General features: G+C 56.6%; 1 protein-coding gene across 1 annotated transcript in view; it reads right to left on the bottom strand.

Annotated features, from left to right (window-relative positions):
- Positions 1–1579: 1579 nt before the first annotated feature.
- The window catches only part of JPH3 (junctophilin 3), a 76398-nt gene continuing 55843 nt past the window's right edge, over positions 1580–22134 (bottom strand). Inside the window, exons 3-5 of the mRNA XM_043898247.1 lie at positions 6774–6898; positions 4888–5786; positions 1580–3317 (exon numbers count right to left, since the gene is read on the bottom strand). Of these exons, the coding sequence (XP_043754182.1) occupies positions 3237–3317; positions 4888–5786; positions 6774–6898 (1105 nt within the window). The 3' untranslated portion in view covers positions 1580–3236. The remainder of the gene's footprint in view (positions 3318–4887; positions 5787–6773; positions 6899–22134) is intronic.

The raw sequence follows: 22134 nt of genomic DNA, 5'->3' as shown, positions 1-22134 counted from the left end.
TTCTCGGTCTTGCTTCCTGCGGGGTTCCTGACGGCAGCTCTGGGCAGAGCAAGACCGACCAGCCTGAGCCTGGCTGCCCGTCACTCCGCCCTTGTCTGGGCTCCTCCTCTTACCAAACTGCCTGGTAGAAAACCCGCATCCCCCACAAGACTCACGACACCAGGACAGTACGAGCTGGGTGTCGTGAGTTGACCATGTGTGGCTGTGGGCAGAGGGGTTGTGATGTGTGGAAGGCACTGTTACGTCAAGTTTCTGAGAGAAAAGCAGGAAGAGTTGGAGGCGAGCCCTGTAGGGTGAGCTGAGCTTCACCCAGAGGAGATGGCCTTCGCCCAGGGGACCAGGGGGGACCTGCAGGGCCAGTCCTGCTGCTGGGTCAGGAAAACCCAAACTAAAAAAGGGTGAAAGACAGAAACAGCTTGTTTCACTCTCCCCAACATTCGTCTGCTTCAACAAGTCCGCCACGTCCTGGGCTTGTTACCTGGACCTCTCCCTGGGGCTCTCGGGAACGTCCTCTTAGGTTTTTAAGTGGGGTGGCCATATGACTTACTGTCCAAAGTGGGGCTCTAGAAACAAAAGGAAGCCGTTTGATGAGCAGGCCAGCACGCTGGGGGACGTTCACCGGGCCGTGCAGGAGTCTGGGCGCCCACCCTATGCTCTGCACACTTCCCGTGGGAGTCGGGCTTTGTGAAGGTGGGAAAGTGGAGAGTGCCCTTAGGCTCCCACAGAGCCCCCATGGAGGGTGTCCAGCAGGGAAGCAGGCCCACTTGTGTTCCTGCAGCAACGCTGAGCTCTTCTGCCCGGACCCCATCTTCCCTGTCAGTTGTCTGGGTGCAGGTACAGCTCCCAGCCTGGGGACGGCCGGCCCCGCTCTCCACGGCCCAGCCGAGCAGCCCAGTTCTCTCGGTTTCTCTGCCCTGGTTTTCACATCTCGAGCTCGGAAGCAGCTGTCAGGGGACAAGACGCCTCTCGCGAGGCTGCTTTGGGGTTAATTAAAGCCTGCCAGCGCTCTGCACTACTGGGGCCGCCGCCACACTCGTTCTTCCCCATCCCGCGTGTCCACCAGGGATGTGCTCGGCAGTGGTGGGTCAGCTGGCCTGGCCCTGAGGGAACCCGTGGACGCGCTTGTTGGGAAACCCGGGGTGCCGACAGGCCAGCCTGCCTGCGGGGCAGTCCAGTCTTTGACCACTGTCTGGAAACCAGTTAAAAACTAGCTTGTGGAGCCCGTCAGCCCCAGGGTGTGATGGTTGGCGGAACCCACTTGGGATTCCCCGGGTGCAGGGAAATGGCAGCAGTCCAGGCGGGTGCTGCTCCGCTTTTCAGGGGTGCTGCCAGCAGCCGGACGCGGGATGGGACACCAGCCTGCCCCCAGTGAGACCCCTGCCTCGAATGATGGGCGTTTGTGCTGCTGCTGTTTTGCAGGCAGTTCAGGGTGTTTGCGTGTGAATGAATATGTGCCCTGCCTGTGCGGGTACCATCTGTGTCCTGCAGTGCCCAGAAGGTACCAGAGGTCTCTGACCTTTACCAAGTGTTGCAGACGGAATCACAGGACACACACCCAGCATGGACGGACGCGTGGAGCTGCGAGGAGCAGGCATGTTTATTTGGTTCTCTCCAGGGCTGCGGCAACCACGTGGTAGTTAAAAAAAAAAAAAAGAACCAAAGATGTACAAAAACATGGAACATCCCTTTAGAAAGTAACAGCATCAGAAATGTATCTTCTGCAGATCCTCCCTCCCTCTCTTGTGTCCCCCACTCCCCCAAAGAAGACCCCCAAACTCAACCCAACTGGGAAAAGGAACAGGGGGTGAGTCTGTAACAGAAAAAAAAAAAAAAATAGAACTGAATTTAACTGGAACATGCTCTAATCTTTAGTTTATTTCTGGTTAAAAATATAGCAATCCAGTGCAGTGTAGTAAAGAAATCTGCTCGAAACGTAGCAGAGAGACAGCTGAACAAAAGCAGAGCAAGCAGAGCCCACGGGCGCCGAGCCCCGGGCCCCCCCAGGCTGAGCGCGGGCCCCACACACGCGTCCACGCACGCGCCCGCCGGGCGGGCACCCAGATGGTCTGGGACCTTGGTGTTTAGTTTGGACGGTGGGCAGCGCTGGCGGCAGACACACCAGAACCTGGTCTTGTGGGGCTGAAACAAGTACGTTGCATATTCTGGAGTTGGATATGTCATGACTGCTCAGGAGCTGTCAGGTCCCCCCTGGGTTGTGACCACATTCCTGTCCTGGGACCCGGCCAGCCCCCGAGTGCGCGTGAGGCATCTAGGAGGAAAACGCGGGTCTGCCGGGGCAGTGGAGGCAGGCACAGGACGAGAAGGTGGAGACCACGGGCTCAGAGACAGCCAGAGAGGACCACGTGGCGTGGGGCCGACCGGGCTGTGGACCTCGGCAGGAGCCTGGACGGGCATCTTGCACCTGCAGTGCACCAATGCCACGTGCTGGGGCCCGGGCCCGACGACAGGCTGTCCCCGTGAGGTCACCCCCCTGCCCCCAACCACAGTGCGCCCCCTCCCCTGCCCCCCCTGCCAGTCCCCTGGAAGCCCACTGTGCAGCAGCCCTGGGGGCCTGGGTTGGTGGGGGAGGGAGAGACAGAAAAATAAGGACTTTGCTGTAAGACTCGGTGTGGGGAGGCGGCCTCTCGAGGGCCGTGGGCAGCGCCAGGGGCCGGGGTGTGATGGCTTCATGGGCGCCCCCCGGGGTGTGCAGCAGAGGTCTGAGACGGAACAAGGCCCAGGGGGGTGCCCACGCCTGTCACCCGCTCCTCCAGAACAGGAACGCAGGGTTACCGGACTTCCCGTGGGCGGCCGTCCCTAGCCGCTGGCCCCCGCCCCGCCCGCCACAGCCGGACCACCGATCCTAGGCCCAGGCTGCCCCCTCCACGTCCCTGATGCAGTGTGATGACGGCGACGGTTTGATTTTTTTTTTTTTTTTGCCGCGGACTTGCCGGGATCCCTTTTCTTTCCACATCAAGCTGGAGGGTCGGCGTGCTGGCCTCCTTCTGCCATGCCACACAGCATAGTGTTATACAAGCAAGGAACTGTGGCTAAAATCCAAAAAACATTACCCAGAAAAAAAGGCAAACTGTGAGTAATACCCAATCGTGTGGTTCTGTGAAAAGACTCGGAAGTTGTCGTTGGGTGTCCGAGCGACGAGCCTTCCCTTTTGTTGTTTCGCTTTGAAACGTCCCCCATTTGTACCCCAACTGTTTTTTGCGAACGTGACGATCTCCTCAGATGAAAAAGTTAATAAACAAAATGGCGACTCCGATGTTTAGCAAGATCACCATGGCAACCAGGATCGGCGCGGAGCCCTGAAACAGAAGGTGAAAAGGTGAGGTAAGCCTGCGGCGCTCCCCTCCTCCTGAGCCAAACTAGGGGTTCCCAGGGGGCTGGGTGGGGGAAAATGGACATGGATCGCTTAGGAACCGGTCAGAGGCTCCCATGAGCCTCCAAGTCTGGACTCTGAAGCCCTTCAGGCCTGCACATCTCCCGCCCCGGGTCTTTGAACACAGCCGCCCCCTGGCCTGCGGTGTCGTTGCCTCCAGCTCTGCACAGCCAGGCTTCAGAAGCGGCCCCTCCACCCAAGCGTGGCCCCAACCCAGGGAGGGCTGAGCTCTCCCAGTCCTCTCCACGAGCTGGCGGTGTGCAGCCACAGGGGCCCCCTGTGCAGTCCTGGGGCAGGAAGCCCACCGGGGCATGCAGACCTCGGCCCTTCCCTCCCAGGACCCGTCATCCTCAAGCCTCTGCAGGCCCCAGGGCTGCACAGGGAGAACAGAGCGGCTGCCCGGCCACCCCAGGTCTCCGCGGGAAGCCCTTCCATGGAAGGGTTCGGCAGTGGTGGCGCACCTGTAAGTAGCTTTGTCTTAAAGCACCCAAGACGCACTTTAAGAGGTTTTAAAGTAGGAGCATGGTTCAGGGGGCTAAATATAGAGCCCTTCCTGCATCTCCCACCCTGCCAGATGCTCGGCTTCCTAAACTAACCGCGTGCACGTGCACACACACCATGCGCGTTTCTGGAAGAGAGCTGGGCGTTGGGTCCGCGAGGACCGCCTGAGTTCAGAGAGGGCCGGTGCGTCTCAGGACCAGCCCTCCAGGCTCACAGTGGCTGCTGGGGGCTGAGCACGCTGAGAGGGGCCCCGAGGGCTGGTCACATGGGGTGTCCGTCAGCCGCTGGGCCGTTATACAAGTTTCATGGGTCTTGCCTGCCCGTCATGCGGTCGAGGAAGCAGGGAGCGTCTGCTTCCAGGTGGGAGGGAGCCAGCGGTGGGGGGAGCAAGGGACCTGGGGGGTCCCTCCGGGGTGCAAGAGCCCCAGCACTCAATCTGGCCCGGGCCTCTGTTCTCTCCTCCAAACCGCCTGCCCTCTGTGGGGGGCGTGCACGAGACAACGTGGACCTCACAGCTGAGCAGGAGGCACCCCACCCCCCACGGGGCCCCAGGAACCTGGGTCACAGCCCCGCCTCGCGTATCTGATCCCACCGGCCAAGGCACTGTGTCCATCTCACCCACGTGGGAGTGGACATGCGTGTGTGTCCCGCCTGCTCTGTCTGGCCTCTGGGTTTCCCTCCAGGACACAGAACTTTCCTTAAAGGTGAGGACAGCAGGGGGAGAGGTCCGAGAAAGCTGAAGGAAGGTTTGGGGGCGGGGGAGTCCCAGGGTGCCCGTTTCTCTTGCGGGAGAGCTTTCAGAACCACCCAAGCGGTTTTGCTGTAAAGATGGCCCGGGGGAGTAACCCTTGCGTGGACCTATCAGAGGCAGTTCGGGAATCCCCGTAGGTGGGCTTCCTGCGGGGGAGGGTCCTGAGAGCTGGATGCGCTGGGTCAGGCTCTCGCCGCCCAGCCCCCACCCCCGACCCCGCCCCGGACGGCTGGTGCCCACTCACCGTGCTGGCCTTGAGCTCGTCCCCATTCTCGTCATCAGACTCCAGCGCCACGGGCGAGGACCTCTGGGGCGGGGAGAAGGTCAAGTCCCAGCGCAGCAGCCGCGGCTCTGCCCGGTCACCCAGCCTCAGGCTCTCCAGCCTCTGCACTGCGGGCTCCGTGCAGGGGGCCGGCCTGGCGTGCTCTTTGTTCTGGGACTTGGACCGCAGTCTCTGGGCCCCGAAGGCCCGCTCGTCGGCGCGGTGGTCCTCCCCGGGGCCCCGGCCGGCGCCCCCCTTGCTGTAGCGTCTTTTCGGGGGGTGCACGTCCTGTGCATACGAGTCCATCCTCAGCAGGGGCTTCATCTCCATCTCGTAGTTGCTCAGCTTCTCCTCGTCCAGCTCCAGCAGCTTGGGGCCCCCGGGGCCGGGGTTGCCGGCCCGGTGGTGGGAAGTCCAGGAGAACGTGGTGGGGGACTCCGTCCGCCGCTCCCGGGGCTTGGGGTTGCCGGACTGCTTGTGGCCCGCGCCCCGGGTGCGGAAGTCATCCGCGGGCTGGCTGCTGCGGAGGGCGCCACTGCGGATGCCGCGGGAGCCTCCGGCCTTCTCCTCGGCCCAGCTGTTGCGGGCGTAGTCCCCTCCCCGGCCCTCCAGCAGCATCTGGATGTCCCCGCCCCGCTCCTCGTCCACCGAGACCTGCCGGGAGAAGTGGGCCACCTTGTTCCTCGCGGCGGGGGCCGGGGGTGGGGTGGCTGTGGGGCTGGCGGGGAAGCTCTGCAGGGGGCTGTCGTCGGGGGTCAGGTCCGAGGGGGTGGTGCCCTTGCGGTACAGCTCGGGGCTCTCCTGCTGCGGGGGTGTCCCCGTGGAGGTCACCTCGATGTCGTCGCTGGAAAGCTGATGCTTCGGCCGCTGGTACTCTAGCCCTGCGGCAGGGAGGAGACAGGTTGGGGCGGGCTGGTTACTCGGGTGTTCTGTGCTCAGGCCCAGTCCCGCCTGAGAATGGAGGGGACCAGGATTGGGCCAGGTGGCACTCGCTGCCTGCCAGCTGGGAGTGGGGGGGCAGAGAAAGTTGGAGGACAGTGTTCTCAAAGCCCCGCGAAGACACCCATTCTCATCTGTGGGCACTTTTGAGGGTGACTGGATCAGGATGATGGGGTGGCCCCCAGCTGCAGGGGTGACCTGAGAGTGCATCCCCAGGTTGTACCCCCATGCGTTCCTGCTGAGGACAGAACACCTCATGCTGGGTGACCTTCCGCAAGGCAGGACGTGGAGCTTAAGTGACAGTCCCACTGCCCGTGTCCCCATCCTGGGTCCTGGGGTTCTCCAGGCTGCCCCAAAAGCAGGGCTGAGAACAAAGCTCTGGAGGGTGGTCCCGGGACGGGACCTCAAGAGCCCACACCAGCACCTCAAGAGCCTTCCAGTTGTTCTCGGAAACGTGTGTCTAGAGGAGGGTAAGGAGCGGGCTGCTAGGAAAGACCTCGGCCTCAGCAGACCCTCGGACCAGTCACCCTCCCCTGCTCCCAAGGAGGGAGGAGGATCTTGGGTCTGGCTGACTCGAGGGGCTTCTAACTCTTTTCATCCATTCCCCACTCCGAGAGGACAGGTGGGTGCCCCTTGAGTGTCTCCGAGCTTCATTGACCAGCTCGGCCACCAGCTTGGTCATGTGTGGCCGCTGATGTTTAAATGTGGACTGAAGAGCAGGCCAGGGGCCGCAGTGGCCACAGTTTCTGCGTGGCGGGCAGCCACCTGGTCGGGCAGAGTAGGGACAGAGTTTTAGAACAGCCTTGGGGGGCTCAGAGCACACCAGAGTCTTGGGGGAGAGGCAGGCAGGAGGGATGCAATGGGCTGGCAGGGGGCTCCGGAGCACAGCCCGTGGGAGGTGTCCGGGGACCCCGGCTGCATGGACTCACCGTTTTCCCGGTGCTGGAAGGAAGGGGAGAACTCTTTGGCAGTGATCCGGGCGATTCGCGCCTCCTCCTGGGCCTTCTGGGCCGCGGTGAGGGCTGCCTCCGCCTTGGCCCGGGAGTGGGAAGTCCTGGGCAGGGGAGACGGGAGGGCGGTGAGGGCACAGGACGGGCCAGGACAGGGTGCCCGACACCTCGCTCACCCACACAGCCCCACCAGGGCCTCAGTGCCTTCCAGCCGCAGTGGGCACGGGGCAGGCCACACTCAAGAGCGGGACCTGACCTGGGAAGAGCCCAGTCCTGCTTGAGGACCCCTCCTCCCCAGGTCCTGGCCACTCGTCTCAGCCTCCAGGGGTGGGCCGGTGCTCAGTGTGACCTTGAGCAGAGACGAGGGTTCTGGGGTGGCTATTCCCTGATGGACGGGGAAGCCTGGCATGCTGTCGTCCACGGGGTTGCAAAGAGCCGGACATGACAGCAACTGAGCTGAACTGAACTGATGCCGCCTCCACCAGTGCGCACAGTGGGCCGTGCTCCAGGTGGCCAGCCTGGAGCAGGAAGGGGTGGGACCCGTCGGCCTGGCACAGAGGGTGCCAGGGCCCAAGGAGTGCAGCCTGCCTGCACATTAGCTCTGACCTGCCCCAGGCGACCGCTTAGCCTCTGTCCCAGCCCGTGTGAAGGGGCCTCGCTCAACCCGGCTGAGCCAAGAGCTGCACAGCTCCTGTTCCCAGGACACAGGCCAGGAGGGGTTTGCTGGCCCCTGGCCCCCAGCCCAGCATTTCTTCCCTGCAGACCCTGTCCTGGCCACCACAGTGCCTCTGCAGGCTGGTGCTGCCAACCCTGTGGACGTGGAGGAGACACACCCAGGGAGTCTGAGAAAACCTCCCCAAGTGGGTGGGAGCTGTGGTCTCTAGGCGCTGAGAGAAGGCGGGGCCCAGCACCCATCAGCACCCAGGGTGATGGTTCCCCGCAGTCACTCAGAGTCGGTGATGGCACTGCCCTTGTGTGGGGGCACAGGCCCAGCGTGGGGACCCCACACCTCAGGCTGGACACGGGGGCCATGACTCCAAACGAGCTTGATGTACGGTCCAGAAACTTGCAGCGGGACAGCCTCCAGCCCAGCACTCGGGCCTGTCCCTCCCCAGCTGAGTCCGCATGAGACACGCTGGGGGCAGGCCTGGGTCACCCAGATGGAGGTTCTCACCTGCCTCTGGGTTCCACTTCTTCCTGCCTCCTGTCCTGGCTCCAGGGGCCTGCTTCCCAACCGCCAGTCCCCCGAGATGATTGCAGCCTGGTCCTCCAGGGGCCTCCTCCCTTCCCCGGAGCGCTCTGAGCAGCCTGGCCACACACCCCTTGACACCCATGGGACCCACTCCATGGGCTCCACCTGGAGACCCCTCACTACCTTGTAAGCCACGGGGTTCTGTTTATTTCAGACTGCCCCTGTGCTAACCAGGATGAGTTTATAAGAAGAAAACAGGGTGTGCCGTACACAGAGAGCGTGCACGTCATCACGTGAGCAGGAGTGCAGGGCCCGGAGCAGCCGCCTCCAGGATCCCCCCGCCTGCCAGCCCGCCGCCTCACCTGGGAGCAGGCCGCCAAGACAGAATTAACCTAGGAGTAAAAACGCAGTGTTGGGGAAGTTCTTCCCTTCACATGGTTTCTAAGCAATAGGGAAAGACAGTGTCCCTCAGTGTGGCTGCTGCCCGGGCCCCTCGGAGTGGAAGTGGAGAAGCGGCGCCCTGTGGACGATCCCTCAGGAACCGTGCTTGTCATCACGACAGACGAGGGGCAGGAAGCTCGTGGGGGCAAAGCCAGTAACGCAGCACCAGTTACGAACACGGAGCTCATCGGCGGTCATCAGTTGATAAGCCATGGCTGCAGCCCACAGGCTCCCGCGTGGCGTCCCCCACCTGCACCCCTGAAGGCACAGGGCAAGTCTGTGGCTCTCAGAGGCTGTCCCGTCTGCCCTGACGCGGGGAGGCTGGCCAAGGCCCGTGTGCACTTTGAGAACCAGCAGGGTTGCGTCAGACCCGGCGAGGGCCACTATGAGGCCCCGGTCGTCCAGGCCCATCTTGGTGCCAGAGCCTTGGGGGCACAGGGGGAAGGACCGAGGCAGGGTTTCTGGATGCGGGGGTCCCGTCAGGTGAGCCAGCTCCCCACTACGTCTCCCCATCCTTCTCTGTCCGTCTGCCGCATGGGACCCGGTGAGCGACCCCTACGCGGATACCCCGACCTGGAGACCAGGGCACCCTGAAATCATACTCAGAGTGCCCCACATGCTTCCTGCTTCCCCCCAGGAGGGGCCCACGGGTTTCATCTGACCCCGTGAGGCCCTACAGCCCCACACACACTGGACTGGACATGGCCCGTCCCGGACCGGCGGTGTGACCTGGTTCCTGCAAGGCGGCCCCTGTAGCTGAGAGGGCTGTGGTTGGGGCAGGACGCCAGCTCCCTCGGAACCTGCCCATGGGCCGGGGCTCACCTCAGCTCACACTGCAGCTTCTCCAGACTGTCCGAGGGGCTGGCTTTGGTAGTAACACTTCATTGAGATATAACTCAGAGTGTGTATATACATATTATATACATAATAATGTATATATATATATACATATATATATAATAGTGTGTATATACATAAAACAGTGTGTGAATATATATCAGTGTGTGTATATGTAATAGTCTGTGTATATATAATTGTATTCATATATAATAGCATGTGTGTGTGTATAATTGTGTGTATATATGTAATAAGTAGTGCGGTGGTAAAGAATCTCCTGCCAATGCAGGAGACACAAGAGATGAGATTCAATCTCTGGGCTGAGAAGATCCCCTGGAGGAGGAAATGCAACCCACTGCAGTATTCTTGTCTGGAGAATCCCATGGACAGAGGAGCCTGGTGGGCTACAGTCTATGGGGTCACAAAGAGTTGGACCCAACTGAGCACACATCCACACACACATGTATATAATAATGTGTCTATATAATAGTGTGTGTCTCTATATAATAGTGTCTGTGTATATACACTAGTGTGTGTATGTTAGTGTATTATTTAATAGTGTCTGTGTATATATATATAATTGTGTGTATGTAATAGTGTGCATGTATATATTGTATTGTGTATATATGAAATAGCATGTGTATCTGTAATAGTGTGTGAATATGTATAATTGGGTGTATATCTATAAGAGTGTGTGTGTATGTATAAATATAATACTGTGTATATGTAAAAGGGCTTCCCTGGTGGCTCAGTGGTAAAGGATCTGCCTTCCAGTGCAGGAGACGTGGGTTCAATCTCTCGGTTGGGAAGAGCCCCTGTAGAAGGGGCTCCCACTGGAGTGGAATGCGACCCACTCCAGTATTCTTGCCTGGAAAATCCCATGCTTAGAGGAGCCTGGCTGGCTACAGTCCTTGGGGTCACAAAAGAGTCGGACATGACTTAGTGACTAAACAACAACAATGTGTACATAACAGTGTGTGTCTATATAATAGTGTCTGTATACATATATATAGTTAAGTGAAAGTGAAGAAAGTGAAGGTGCGCAGTCGTGTCCGACTCTTTACGACCCCATGGACTGTAGCCCACCCGGCTCCTCCGGCCATGGATTTTTCAGGCAAGAATACTGGAGTGGGTTGCCATTTCCTCCTCCAGGGGATCTTCCCCACCTAGGGATTGAACCTGGGTCTCCTGAACTGCAGGCAGACTCTTTACCATCTGAGCCACCAGGGAATCCCATATATATATATATGTGTACACACACACACACACACACACAATGGTGCATATATAAAAATGTGTGTATATATAAAATAGGGTGCATATATAATTATATATAATAGTGTGTAATAGTTTGTGTATATATAAATGTGTCTATAATAGTGTGCATGTCTATAATACTGTGTATATATAATAGTGTGTGTCTATAAAATTGTATCTTTATAATAATATCAGTATATATAATCGTGTATCTATATAATAGTGTTTATATAATATAGATATATTATGTGTGTATATATACATACACATATATACACATATATATGTGTGTGTATATATAATAGTGTGTATACCATATCTAAAATAGATAACCAAAGGGAATTTGCTGTGTGGCTCAGGAAACTCAAACAGGGGCTCTGTATCCACCCAGCGGAGTGGGATGGGGAGGGAGACGGGAGGGAGATTCAAGAGGGTGGGGATATATATATACCTAGGGCTGATTGATGCTGAGGTTTGACAGAAAACAACAAAATTCTGTAAAGCAATTATCCTCCAATTAAAACATAAATTAAAAAAAATAAGTGTGTATATACATTAGTGTGTGTATATATATTAGTGTGTGTATATATATAATAGTGTGTATGTATATATAATAGTTGTGTGTATGTAATAGCATGTGTGTATATATATGTGGATATATAGTATATAAATTATATACACACAACTATTATATATACACACACTATTATATATAAAATATTGTGTATATAATACTGTTGTATATAATATATAATAGTGTGTGTGTATATATATAATAGTGACTATATATATATAATACATACATATATAACTCGCCCATCTGAGGAGTACAATTCAGTAGTTTTAGTCCATTCGTGAACTTCCAGATGTTCAAGCTGGTTTTAGAAAAGGCAGAGGAACCAGAGATCAAATTGCCAACATTCGCTGGATCATCTAAAGAGCAAGAGAGTTCCAGAAAAACATCTATTTCTGCTTTATTGACTATGCCAAAGCCTTTGACTGTGTGGATCACAATAAACTGTGGAAAATTCTTAGAGATGGGAATACCAGACCACCTGACCTGCCTCTTGAGAAACCTATATGCAGGTCAGGAAGCAACAGTTAGAACTGGACATGGAACAACAGACTGGTTCCAAATAGGAAAAGGAGTACATCAAGGCTGTATATTGTCACCCAGTTGCTCAGTCGTGTCCGACTCTTTGTGATCCCATGAATCGCGGCACGCCAGGCCTCCCTGTCCATCACCAACTCCCAGAGCTTACTCAAACTCATGTCCATCGAGTCGGTGATGCCATCCAGCCATCTCAGCCTCTGTCCCACCCCCAAAGACCCCCCACCCTCTATCAGTCACCCCCATCTCCCCCAGAGCCTTCCCACCAGCCCTTGGTGGTCAGCAGGGTTGCCTGCTGCGGACGTTTCATGCATGTTTGAGCTGACCGAGGGGAAATGCAGGTCACAACGGGCGCCACCTGGGAGGTCGCGCGGCAGGGGCATCCGGCACGTCCACAGGCCACACAGCCGCCACCCCTGTCCAGTGCCAGGACCTTCCCACCACCCCCAAACAGCCCTCTCCCCAGGCAGTCACTCCCACCTGCACCCCAGCCCAGCACCAGGGGTCTGAGCCCCAGTTCAGCCCCTCGCATCGCTGCATGCAGATGGTGACCCCCTCCCGAGTGGAGCGGCGGGGCGAGTCCCGGGGCTGCTCCTGGGGTCTGAGCAGAGCACCCCACCACACTGTGCCGCCCCTACTCCTGGGGACCCGGGGTCGTCACCTGGCTAATGAATGTCCCCCAAGCCAGTGACGTCCACCCTGAGCCTCCTGAAGGCCCTCAGACATGACGTCGGGACGGGCCTGGCCCCCAGGGTGAGTGTGCTCCTGTCGCAGACAATGGAACCCTGAGAAGTAAATGTGTCCGGGTCGTGAGCCTAGCCGTGCAAGTGCCTCAAGCGAGGAGGCTGCAAGGACAGGACGTCCAGGAGGCTGAGGGTGGGGACAGGGCTCGTGTGTCTCCAGGTGCACCTGTCATCGGAGTGGGTGTCTCGAAGCCCTAAGAGTGACAGAGACAAGGTAGGTGATCAAATCATGAATCCCACCAGGGGTTGTAAGTAAAAAAGTGTGGGAGACCCTGTATGTTCATGTCACTCCAGGAAGCAGGTTTGCTCAACCACAAAACCAAGCAATGGGAGCGAGAGACATACCCCAGACAGCAGAACGGTGGTGGCCACGAGACCCGCACCCGGTCCAGGGAGCTCAGGTAGTTACTGATTACTAGACGTGTTCATTAAAAACATAAATACAGGGAAAAGGTGACATGATACTGAAACCTGGGATGATTTCCCATTTTTAGCATGTTACCGCCTTTTTCCAAATGTTTTCGCTCATTTCCAATGCCCCACAGCAGTCCTGGATTGACCCAGGAGGGACAAGAAGACTCCCTGCCCAACCTGGAGGAGAAGCTGATGATGGAGCCTGACGTCTACTCAAGAATGAGGAAGAAGGTAGTGTTTTTCTCCTCCCCACTTTTCGTTTGATTATAGAACTGTAGCCCACCTTCTCATCCACCCACCTGTAAGCCTCACATGCGTCCTATTCTAACAAGTCGCTTCTTATCTATGACGTTGCGTGCTTGTGCAGTGTGCTAAGTCGTTTCAGTCGTGTCTGACTCTTTGCGACCCCATAGACTGTAGTCCATCAGGCTACTCTGTCCATGGGGATTCTCCAGTGAGAATACTAGACTGGGTTGCCACGCCCTCCTCCAGGGGATCTTCCTGACCCAGGGATGGAACCCGAGTCTCTTACGTCTCCTACATTGTCAGGTGGGTTCTTTACCACTAGTGCCACCTGGGAAGCCCTATCTATGGCCTTGCCTCTTGCTAAATTCTTTCTGTGCTGAGCAGGCTGATGCATGAACTGACAGTGGGGTATTTTAGGGTCAGGAAGAAGGAAGGACGCGGAGTGAGCACAGAGACAGTGCTGGAGGGCCCGGGCCGTGCTGAGCTCCCCGGGGCCCAAGGCAGGCTTGAAACAGCACTGATCCCGTTCAGGGGGCTTGCCAGACAGAATCAAAGCTGTGGCTCAGGAGAGAGATGGCCAGCCTGGGCTCTGGGCCTGGAGGAAGCTTCTTGGCTTCCAGGCTTCCTCGATGCAGGATGGGGGGCCACACAGGCTGGGTTCAGCACTAAATGTGGAAGGCTGGAATGACCAGCACTGTGGGCCTGGAAGGGACAGTGCGCGTCTGTGTAGGTTTGGTGACTCCGAGTTGACACGCCCGCCCCGCCCCCCCCCCCCCCACAGAGAGCGTCCCCTTACACCTGCTAGTGGCAGGTCCCCACACTCACTGTGACGAATGCCGATGCTGGAGCCCAGACCCCCCTGCCCCTCCCCAGGGATGGGGTGGCAGGAACAGGACCGTGGGGGTGGGCGGGCAGGGCAGGTCCCTGGGGCAGAGACAAGGCCAGGGTGCGGGCCGTGGGGGGATGTGGAAGCAAGGAGGGTTTGTGCACTGTGAACTAATGGGATTGCTGGTTCATCATTAGAGGAATGACGTGAACCTTACTGTATCAGTGCCCACTTTGAAGAACTCAGTGCAAATCCCCCCAAAAGTCAGGCCAACAGGCATTACCTGAGTGCATTTCTGCACACACGTCCTGTGTAAACACGCGTGTGCCATTCCCTCTGTCCTAAGGGACACGTGGCTCAGACACAATAGCAGCTCCGGGGACGGGCTCATCCAAGAGGCCGATGGAGGCCCAGCTTTCACAGCACGTGCTTCCCTGTTTATCCTGAGCCCGTGGAACCAAGAACAAGCACCTCCTGCCCAGCCTCCTGGGAGGCCCAGCTGGACAGCGGGAGCTGGGTCCCCACCCTCAGAGGGCCACCTTGGCCTGGCCTCAAAGCCAGCATGGTGGGTGTGGCTGAGCCCCGACCCCCATATCCGGTCCCCTTCCTGGTGAATGTGGTGAACACCCCCTTGATCGGAGGCTCCCAGAGAGGAGGTCCCACTGTTCCCGCCTGCTTGGGAACACGCACACAACACCCCCAAGAAGGAGGGGTGGGAGACATCCCAGAGGAGCCGCCATGGTCTGGTTCCTGCAGCTTTGCTTAGTAAAAACACACGGACGTTAACCCCCAACATCATACGTATATTTACACATATACGTTCACACGTATATAAAAAGAACACACTGCAGCAACCCGAAAATAAAATTAAATCAAGCAACTGCATTTAATAGAGAAGAAACCTCCCAAGGCATCACGAAGGTTCCCCGGAAGTGAGACGGGCAGGGCTCTCAGCTGGCAGCCAGGTGACGGCCCCCATGGGGACCTGCCCTCTGGGGATGCTGAGCAGGGGTCGGGCCGGTGCCGTGAGCCGGCTTGGGAGTCCTGGGTCCCTGGGAACTGGGAATGTCACCTTATTTGAGGGGGGTGTGATAAAAACCCCAAGTGGCCAAGCCCCTCCAAATGTCTGACTCGGCAGGTCTGGGAACCTGAACTTGTCTGCAGCCGGCCCTCTGCCCCCAGCTGACAGCACAGTGGACCGGTTCAACGTGTCCCCGCACCCCAGATTGAGGCGCGCCCATCCCCCAGGGCTGACCCAGGCCCCCCAGCTCACCGTCTGCTCAGGAGGAGGTGTGTGGTCCCATCATGGCTGCCAGCCCCCCTCCCCAAGTCCAGGCTTGACTTTCTCACACCCGGATTCAATTCAGCACTTGTTGAGTACCCGCTGGGTACGTGCGGAGACACCCAGGGTCAGGGGTCCTCTACACACTGTCGTGGGCCCTGGTGACCCTGGCAGCCGGCTGGTTTCCACGCCCGCAATGACCCTGAGGTTGGCGTGTGGGTCACTCCTCACTGACCAGTCAGGAGACTGAGGCACGGGGATCTGGGCGCGCTCTGGGGCCAGGGTTGGGACAGATACACACGCTTCTCCAGCCAGTGAAGGACCGTCTTTCAGAGGTGGAGATGTGCCTTGAGCACACTCAGGGGGAAGGTGCCAAATGGAAGCCAGGTGTTAGGGTTCCCACCCACCCCACTCATCCTCCCAATGGCCTTCTTGAGGGCCCCCCAGGAGCCTCAGGAGCCCACCCACACATGATTCCAGCCAGGATAGCCGGGCTAGGCATGAGGGCCTCGGTGCCAAGGGCTTCTCCACAGGCCCAGAGGTGTTCTTGGGCCCAAGGAAGGAGGATCAAGACCCTGCCTGCCCGACAACCCCAGGCTCTGCCCTCACTGCCCAAGGCCGTAACCGAGCTCCATGTCCATCTCTCATCCCCATGGCCCCTGCCCTCCAGCCTTACGCTGTCCTCCTGGCAGGTCTCCCTGTGGACAGCATCTGACCTCATCACCACCACCTCCTCCCTCTGGTTTTGTAACAGTTTAACTGAGGTTGATCCATGTCCCTCCATGACTGCCTTCATGGGCTGTCTTCTCCGTGTACAGCATCCCCTCCCCCGACCTCTGTAAGGGCACTGTCCTTGGACTCGGACCACCCCTATCTAGGACAACTGCGTCTCCAGACCCTCACTCTGGTCGATCTGTTTCCCCAAAGGGCTGCGCTGGGTCTCCAGGGTGTCTGCAGATGGACGTGACTTCTCAGGGGTACCACTCAGCCCACCCTGGCAGGGGGGATGCCAGGCTGGGGGCAGGGGGTTAGAGGAAGGGCAGGTGCTCCACTGACCCTCCAGCCCTGGCCCCGCCTGCCGGCCACAGGATCTCTTCTTTCTAACTGTTGTGAGCAAGGCCGCCCCCTGCCTGCAGGAGGGCAGAGCCAGCCCTCTATCTGTCCCCACCTGCACGCGGCCTGAGGAGTGTGGCCGTCTCTAAGGGCAGAATCCAGGGCTTAGTTCCCTCGAAGAGAGACTGGTAGACAGGCAAGAGTCAAGCGGAGAAAGAAGGGGAGACAGAGGCGCACAAGCCTTCTTTTCGCAGGCAGGACCAGTGCAGAAACCCTTTGCTTTCGCACCGTTAGGTCCTTGCTAAGGGCTTCCAGCCGCGGAGCTGTGTGTCCCTGTAGACAGAAACGTGCAAGGCCGTGTGCACGCCAGTGAGAGCGCAGTCCCAGGTATCGCCACTCCCCCAGGATGACAGGGCTAAAGGCAAGCGGGTGAGCCCCGAACTCCAAGTGGGCAGACACAGCAGAGGGGCCCCCCGCACTGCGTTACCAGCAGACAGGGTGGGCAGTCAGGCCCCTGAGCAGCTGGGCTTCGTCTCCTTCTGACACTTCAAGGTAACGGTAAGGCAGAAGGGAGGAGCTGGACCCTGTTTGAGTAAAGGTAAGGGAGCCACATATTTCTCATTCTCAGGGTCAAGGAGATCTCCCAGACTACACGTGTGTGGAGATCAGAAGAGGGAGGGGTACCAGACCATAAAATGTCCTGCCAACCTCCCAGAGACCCTAGCGCTGGAATCCATCTTGGGTAAAAGATGCACGCGTCTGGGAGGGCCCTGGGTCAGATCAAATATGGACACGAAGCCAGACAACGCGAGGTGACTGTCCAGAGAACACCTGGAAACTGTCCGCTGTGTGAGCATTTGAACCATCCCCAAAAGTGCAAGACTCCCTGAGCCTGCCCACACATCCTTCTGCATGTTTTACTTCTAATAAACATTCTGCCTGTTTCCCAAATTTTCCTTCTCTTTGCTGAACATTTTCTTCAAGAAGAGAAGACCTGGAGACCCACTTCTAACCGCCAGTCTCTGGTGGTCTAAGTGGCTAGGATTTGGTGCGCTCACCTCCGGTGCCCGGGTTCAATTCCCCGTCAGGGAACTAAGATCCTACTTCAAGCCGCCGCAAGCTGTGGTCACCCTCCCTTCAGCCCCACGGCCCCCCTGAGGTCGGCAAAGCCCCCATCTCACAGACAAGACAACTTGGGGCCCCGGGGTGGAGAGGCTTGCCCGGGGTTTGGAGAGGTGGTGCAGAGCCCAGGGTGCACGGGATAGGTCAGGGGAGGACTCCTGACATCTCTGAACAGAAGCCGCATCCAGAGCCTCGTGTGGGCCCGTCAGCTGCTCGCTGGCTCCCCATTCAGGACTGCCCTCGTGTTGTCTCTCCCTGTCCACACCTTCGGGCCACAGAGGAGAGTGGAGACGGGGCAGAAAATGGAGAATGGAGGCTTTTTCACTAGGAAAGGCGCCGACCAGAGCCTGCTGCCCGATGGGGACTCCGACAATGCCAGCCAGGAGCCAGACTGCGGCGGGCACCGTGGTGGGGGGGGCGTCAAACCCCCACATGACCCAGTTCACAGGGGAGAGAAGTGAGGCGGAGGACACACCCAGCATCACCCTCAAGGTAAGCGTGGCTCTCAGCCCCCACAGCCAGGTGCGTTACAGAGAATAGGTGTATGTTGCAGACACCAAGAACGCGTGTATGCTGACTTGTCTTCTCCCAAATACACACGCTGGAGCTCTAACCCGGGCACCCTCGAGTCTTTACTGAGGTCATCGAGTTAAAATGAGGTCACTTGGGCCGGCCCTGATCCAGTTTAAACCCTTAAACCCTGATGACCGGTTTAAGAAGCGAGACCAGCACACACACAGAGGGATGACCACGTGAGGACATGGAGGAGGCAGCGGTCTACACGCCAGGGACAGAGGCCCCCAAAACCAGCCTGCCTAAACCTCAATGTCAGACATGCGGCCTCCAGGACTGGGCAGGAATAAACCTGTCATTTGAGCCCCTGTCCACTGCCTCAGTCCATCCACACAAGTAAGGCAGGGGACCAGCAGGATCTTCAAAGATGATTCAAGTCAAAAAAGGACAGTAGCTGGTACTCCCTTGGTGGTGCAGTGGCTAAGACTCCGCGCTCCCAATACGGGGGGCCTGGGTTCAATTCCTGGTTGGGGAACTAGGTCCCACGTGCCGCAACTAAAGATGCTGCACATTTATGACACAGTGCAGCCAAAAACAAAAGCAAACAAAAAACAAACCAGAATAAAACAAGTCCCTTATTGCAGCTATTTTAATGGCGTTTTCTACTGGAGCCAGGAAATTGGTAAGGGTCTGTACTGCCTGAATCCCACCTGGGTCCCTGCAAAGGGTATTTCCTCTGGTCAGACCCAGTTAGAACGTCTAAGACGAGCAGCCCAGAAAACCAGGGAACATTCTGGATCAAACCGCGACAGCTGGCCTCTCTTCCTCCTGCCATATTTCCCCACTTCCCCCTCCACCTCTTTTTTTTTTTCCCTATTAAAAAAACCTTCAAAGGAAGAGAAAAGAGAACTCAAAGTAATGAAGGAACTGCTGTCCAGTGCACCGGCAGGTCCAGAGAGGCTGACTCACAAAGCACAGAGCAGACGGGGGTCAAGATGCCGCACAGAGGGATGTCCGGCCCCAGTGCTGAGACGAGAGGGGGCGGGGGAGGACCTGAGGTCACGAGTCTGACACTGAGACCCCACCCGGCGAGCCGCCTTGGGGTCTGTAGGAGATCCTGGGGCTGCAGTAACAAGTGACCACCAACTGGGGGCTTCAAAGAGAAACCTATTCTCTCCCAGCTCCAGAGGCCAGAAGTCCACACCCCTGAAACCCCGGGAGAAGCTGTTCCAGGCCTCCTTCCCGGTTCCTGCAGGGCCGCTGGTCCCTGGCAGTTCTTGTCGTGGGGCTGCGCCAGTCTCTGCCTCCATCCTCTTGTGGCCTCTTCCCATGTCTGCATCTCTCCTTGTCTGCCTCTCATAAAGACACTCATCATTGATTTGGGCCGCCCTAAGCCAGAATGATCCTATGTCAAGATCTTTAATTACATCTGCATAAACCATTCTTCCAAATAAGGGCATGGTCTAAGGTTCCAGCTGGACAAGTCTTCTGGGGTCCACCATCTAACCTACTGCAGGGTACTGTCATGGTTCAGTCATGTCCGACTCTCTGTGACACCATGGGCTGCAGCACACCAGGTTTCCCTGTCCGTCACTATCTCCCGGAGTTTGTTCAAACTCATGTCCATCCACTCAGTGATGCCATCCAATCATCTCATCCTCTGTCACCTCCTTCTCCTCCTGTCTTCAGTCTTTCCCAGAACCAGGGTCTTTTCCAATGAGTTGGCTCTTCACATCATATAGCCGAAGTATTGCAACTTCAGCTTCAGCATCAGTCCTTCCAAAGAATATTCAGGATTGACTTCCTTTAGGATTGACTAGTTGGATCGCCTTGCTGTCCAAGGGATTCTCAAGAGTCTTCTCTGACACCACAGTTTGAAAGCATCAATTATTCGACACTCAGCCTTCTTTATAGTCCAACTCTCATCCATATGTGACTACTGGAGAAACCATAGCTCTGAATATACAGACCTTTGTCAGCAAAGTGATGTCTCTGCTTTTTAATATCTATCTAGGTTTCTCAAAGCTTTTCTTCCAAGAAGCGTCTTTTAATTTTGTGGCTGCAGTCACCGTCCTACCGGTGAATATAGTCCTACAGTCACTACAGGGTATTAATTCTCCACTCCTCTGGTACCTCTGATCTCAGGCCAAAATAACTCCCAGGAAATGAACCCCCCCACTCACCGCTCTGAGAGCAACCCAGGTTTCCCAGGACCCCCATTAGCTCCCAAGAAGGTGTGATGGGGGCAAGTGTTGGCATCCAGCTTCCATCCACCTCCTTCTCCATCTGCAGCACGTTATGCCTCTCTGGGTCTCAACTGAAAAAGGTACAGTAACAAGGATCCTGTGGGATCTCAGTAAAGGTTCCTGAGACAGGGCATAGACGGCACAAGCCCAGTTTTCCTTATTAGTGGGTATTTCATAGACAAGGTTTGCACTGTGGCGTAATTTACATATCATAATTATGACATAATAATTTCTCCTATTTAACGGTGCAGTTCAATGATATTCAGTGTACTTAGAGTACTGTAAGCATCACCATAACCGGATTTTACATTTTCAGCACCACTAAGAAATCTCATGCCCATTAGCCCTCACGCCCGTTCCCAGGCTCACGGCAGCGGCCAGTCTGCTGTTCTGTTGTTGTTTTGATGGAAGTATTTCTCTGGGGAGGAATTAAGGGCCGGCGCTGGCAGGGGAAGGGCGGCTGTGTTTGAACTGGGTGCAGCTGAAGGGGTGGGAGACCAGGGGGCAGGGCCACGCTGCAGCCCCCTTCCTGCTCTCCACAGTGCCTGGCCACTTCTGAACTTCCTTTATTTTGCACAGTTCCTTTCTGAGTTAGAAAATACAACAAACTCCGTGGATGGCAGAAACCAACACAATACTGTAGAGCAATTATTCTCTAATTAAAAATAAATAAATTAAAAAAAAATACACCAAATTCTAGAAAACCACCCTCCTGGAACGAAAGAGAAAATGGCAGAGAGGAGGGTCTAAAACTCAACCCAGACACAGACATGCCCTCCCACGGCAGGGCTCCATCACCACCAGACACTCCCTGGGAGAGCAGGGCTTGCTCGTCCCCTCGCTCCAGGCGGGCTGACCGCCATGCGCTGGACACGTCGGGGCACCAGGGACTCCGAGCACAGGGGGAGGACCTGCCCTGAGGGAGAGGACCCTCCTCCTGATAGGGAGGCTGGTTTGGACACGACCATGGCGCGGTGTGCACTGGCCATACTCTGGAGTGGACACGGGCCTCCTCGAAGCCTGAGAGGAAGGAGCTGGCCAGGCAAACAGTCCTGGGATGAAGTGGCAGCAAGGGCCAAGGCCCGGGGCAGGGGATCTAGCCGTGTGCTGGAGAAGCTGGGGAGGCCGAGGCAGGTGTCTGCCTCAAAGTGGGGCAGTGGGACCAACCCGGAAGATGTAGGTTTAAAACCTTTCAGTGCTGGGCTATTGTGGCTGGATACTCTCTCTCTTTAAAAAAAAAACAATACACACACACACACACACATACACACACACACACATACACACACATATGTGTATATATAGAAATGTGAGTTCTTTTTTTAAAAAAAGGTTTAAATAAAAACTGTGGAGAATGAGTGTAAATTCCCCTTTCACCCTCCCCATCTACTCAGCTCCACAGTGCTGAGTAGACAGTGGCTCTGTCCTGTCTGACTCTTTGCGACCCCATGGACTGTAGCCCGCCAGGCTCCTCTGTCCATGAGATTTTCCAGGCAAGAATACCGGAGTGGGTAGCCATTCCCTTCTCCAGGGGATCTTCCCGACCCAGGGATGGAACTTGAGTCTCCTGTGTTACAGGCGGATACTTTAGCGCCTGAGTCACCAGGGAAGCCCCCAACCCCACAGTAACTACTGTTAACTCTGGTCAGTGCCCTTCCAGCTCTTTTTCTACATAAAGGGTTTCCTTGCTTCTCCAAAGTTCACTTTATGCCACTTTGTTTTTAGGAAAAACCTACGTTCATCCCTGTTTTCCACAGCTGAAAGAGCGTTTTCATTCTTATGCTGCTGCTGAGTCATGTCAGTCGTGTCTGACTCTGTGCGACCCCATAGACGGCAGCCCATTAGACTCTGCTGACCCTGGGATTCTCCAGGCAAGAACACTGGAGTGGGTATAAGAGAGGAAAATCGAAAACAGAGTTCAGAGCCGGCTGTGTGGCGAGAGGGGCCAAGCCCCTTCCCAGGGAGCCACAACCAGAGTCTCAGCATCAGTCGCCGGCACTATGACCTCCGTCGGAATCTGTGGAGTTTTCTTAAAAAATATAATGTTATTTATGCAT

Source organism: Cervus elaphus, chromosome 4 (genome assembly GCF_910594005.1).
Source record: "Cervus elaphus chromosome 4, mCerEla1.1, whole genome shotgun sequence".
Classification (NCBI taxonomy): Eukaryota; Metazoa; Chordata; class Mammalia; order Artiodactyla; family Cervidae; genus Cervus; species Cervus elaphus.
Note: the sequence above shows the minus strand (reverse complement) of the source record. Positions and strands in the feature narration are given on the sequence as shown.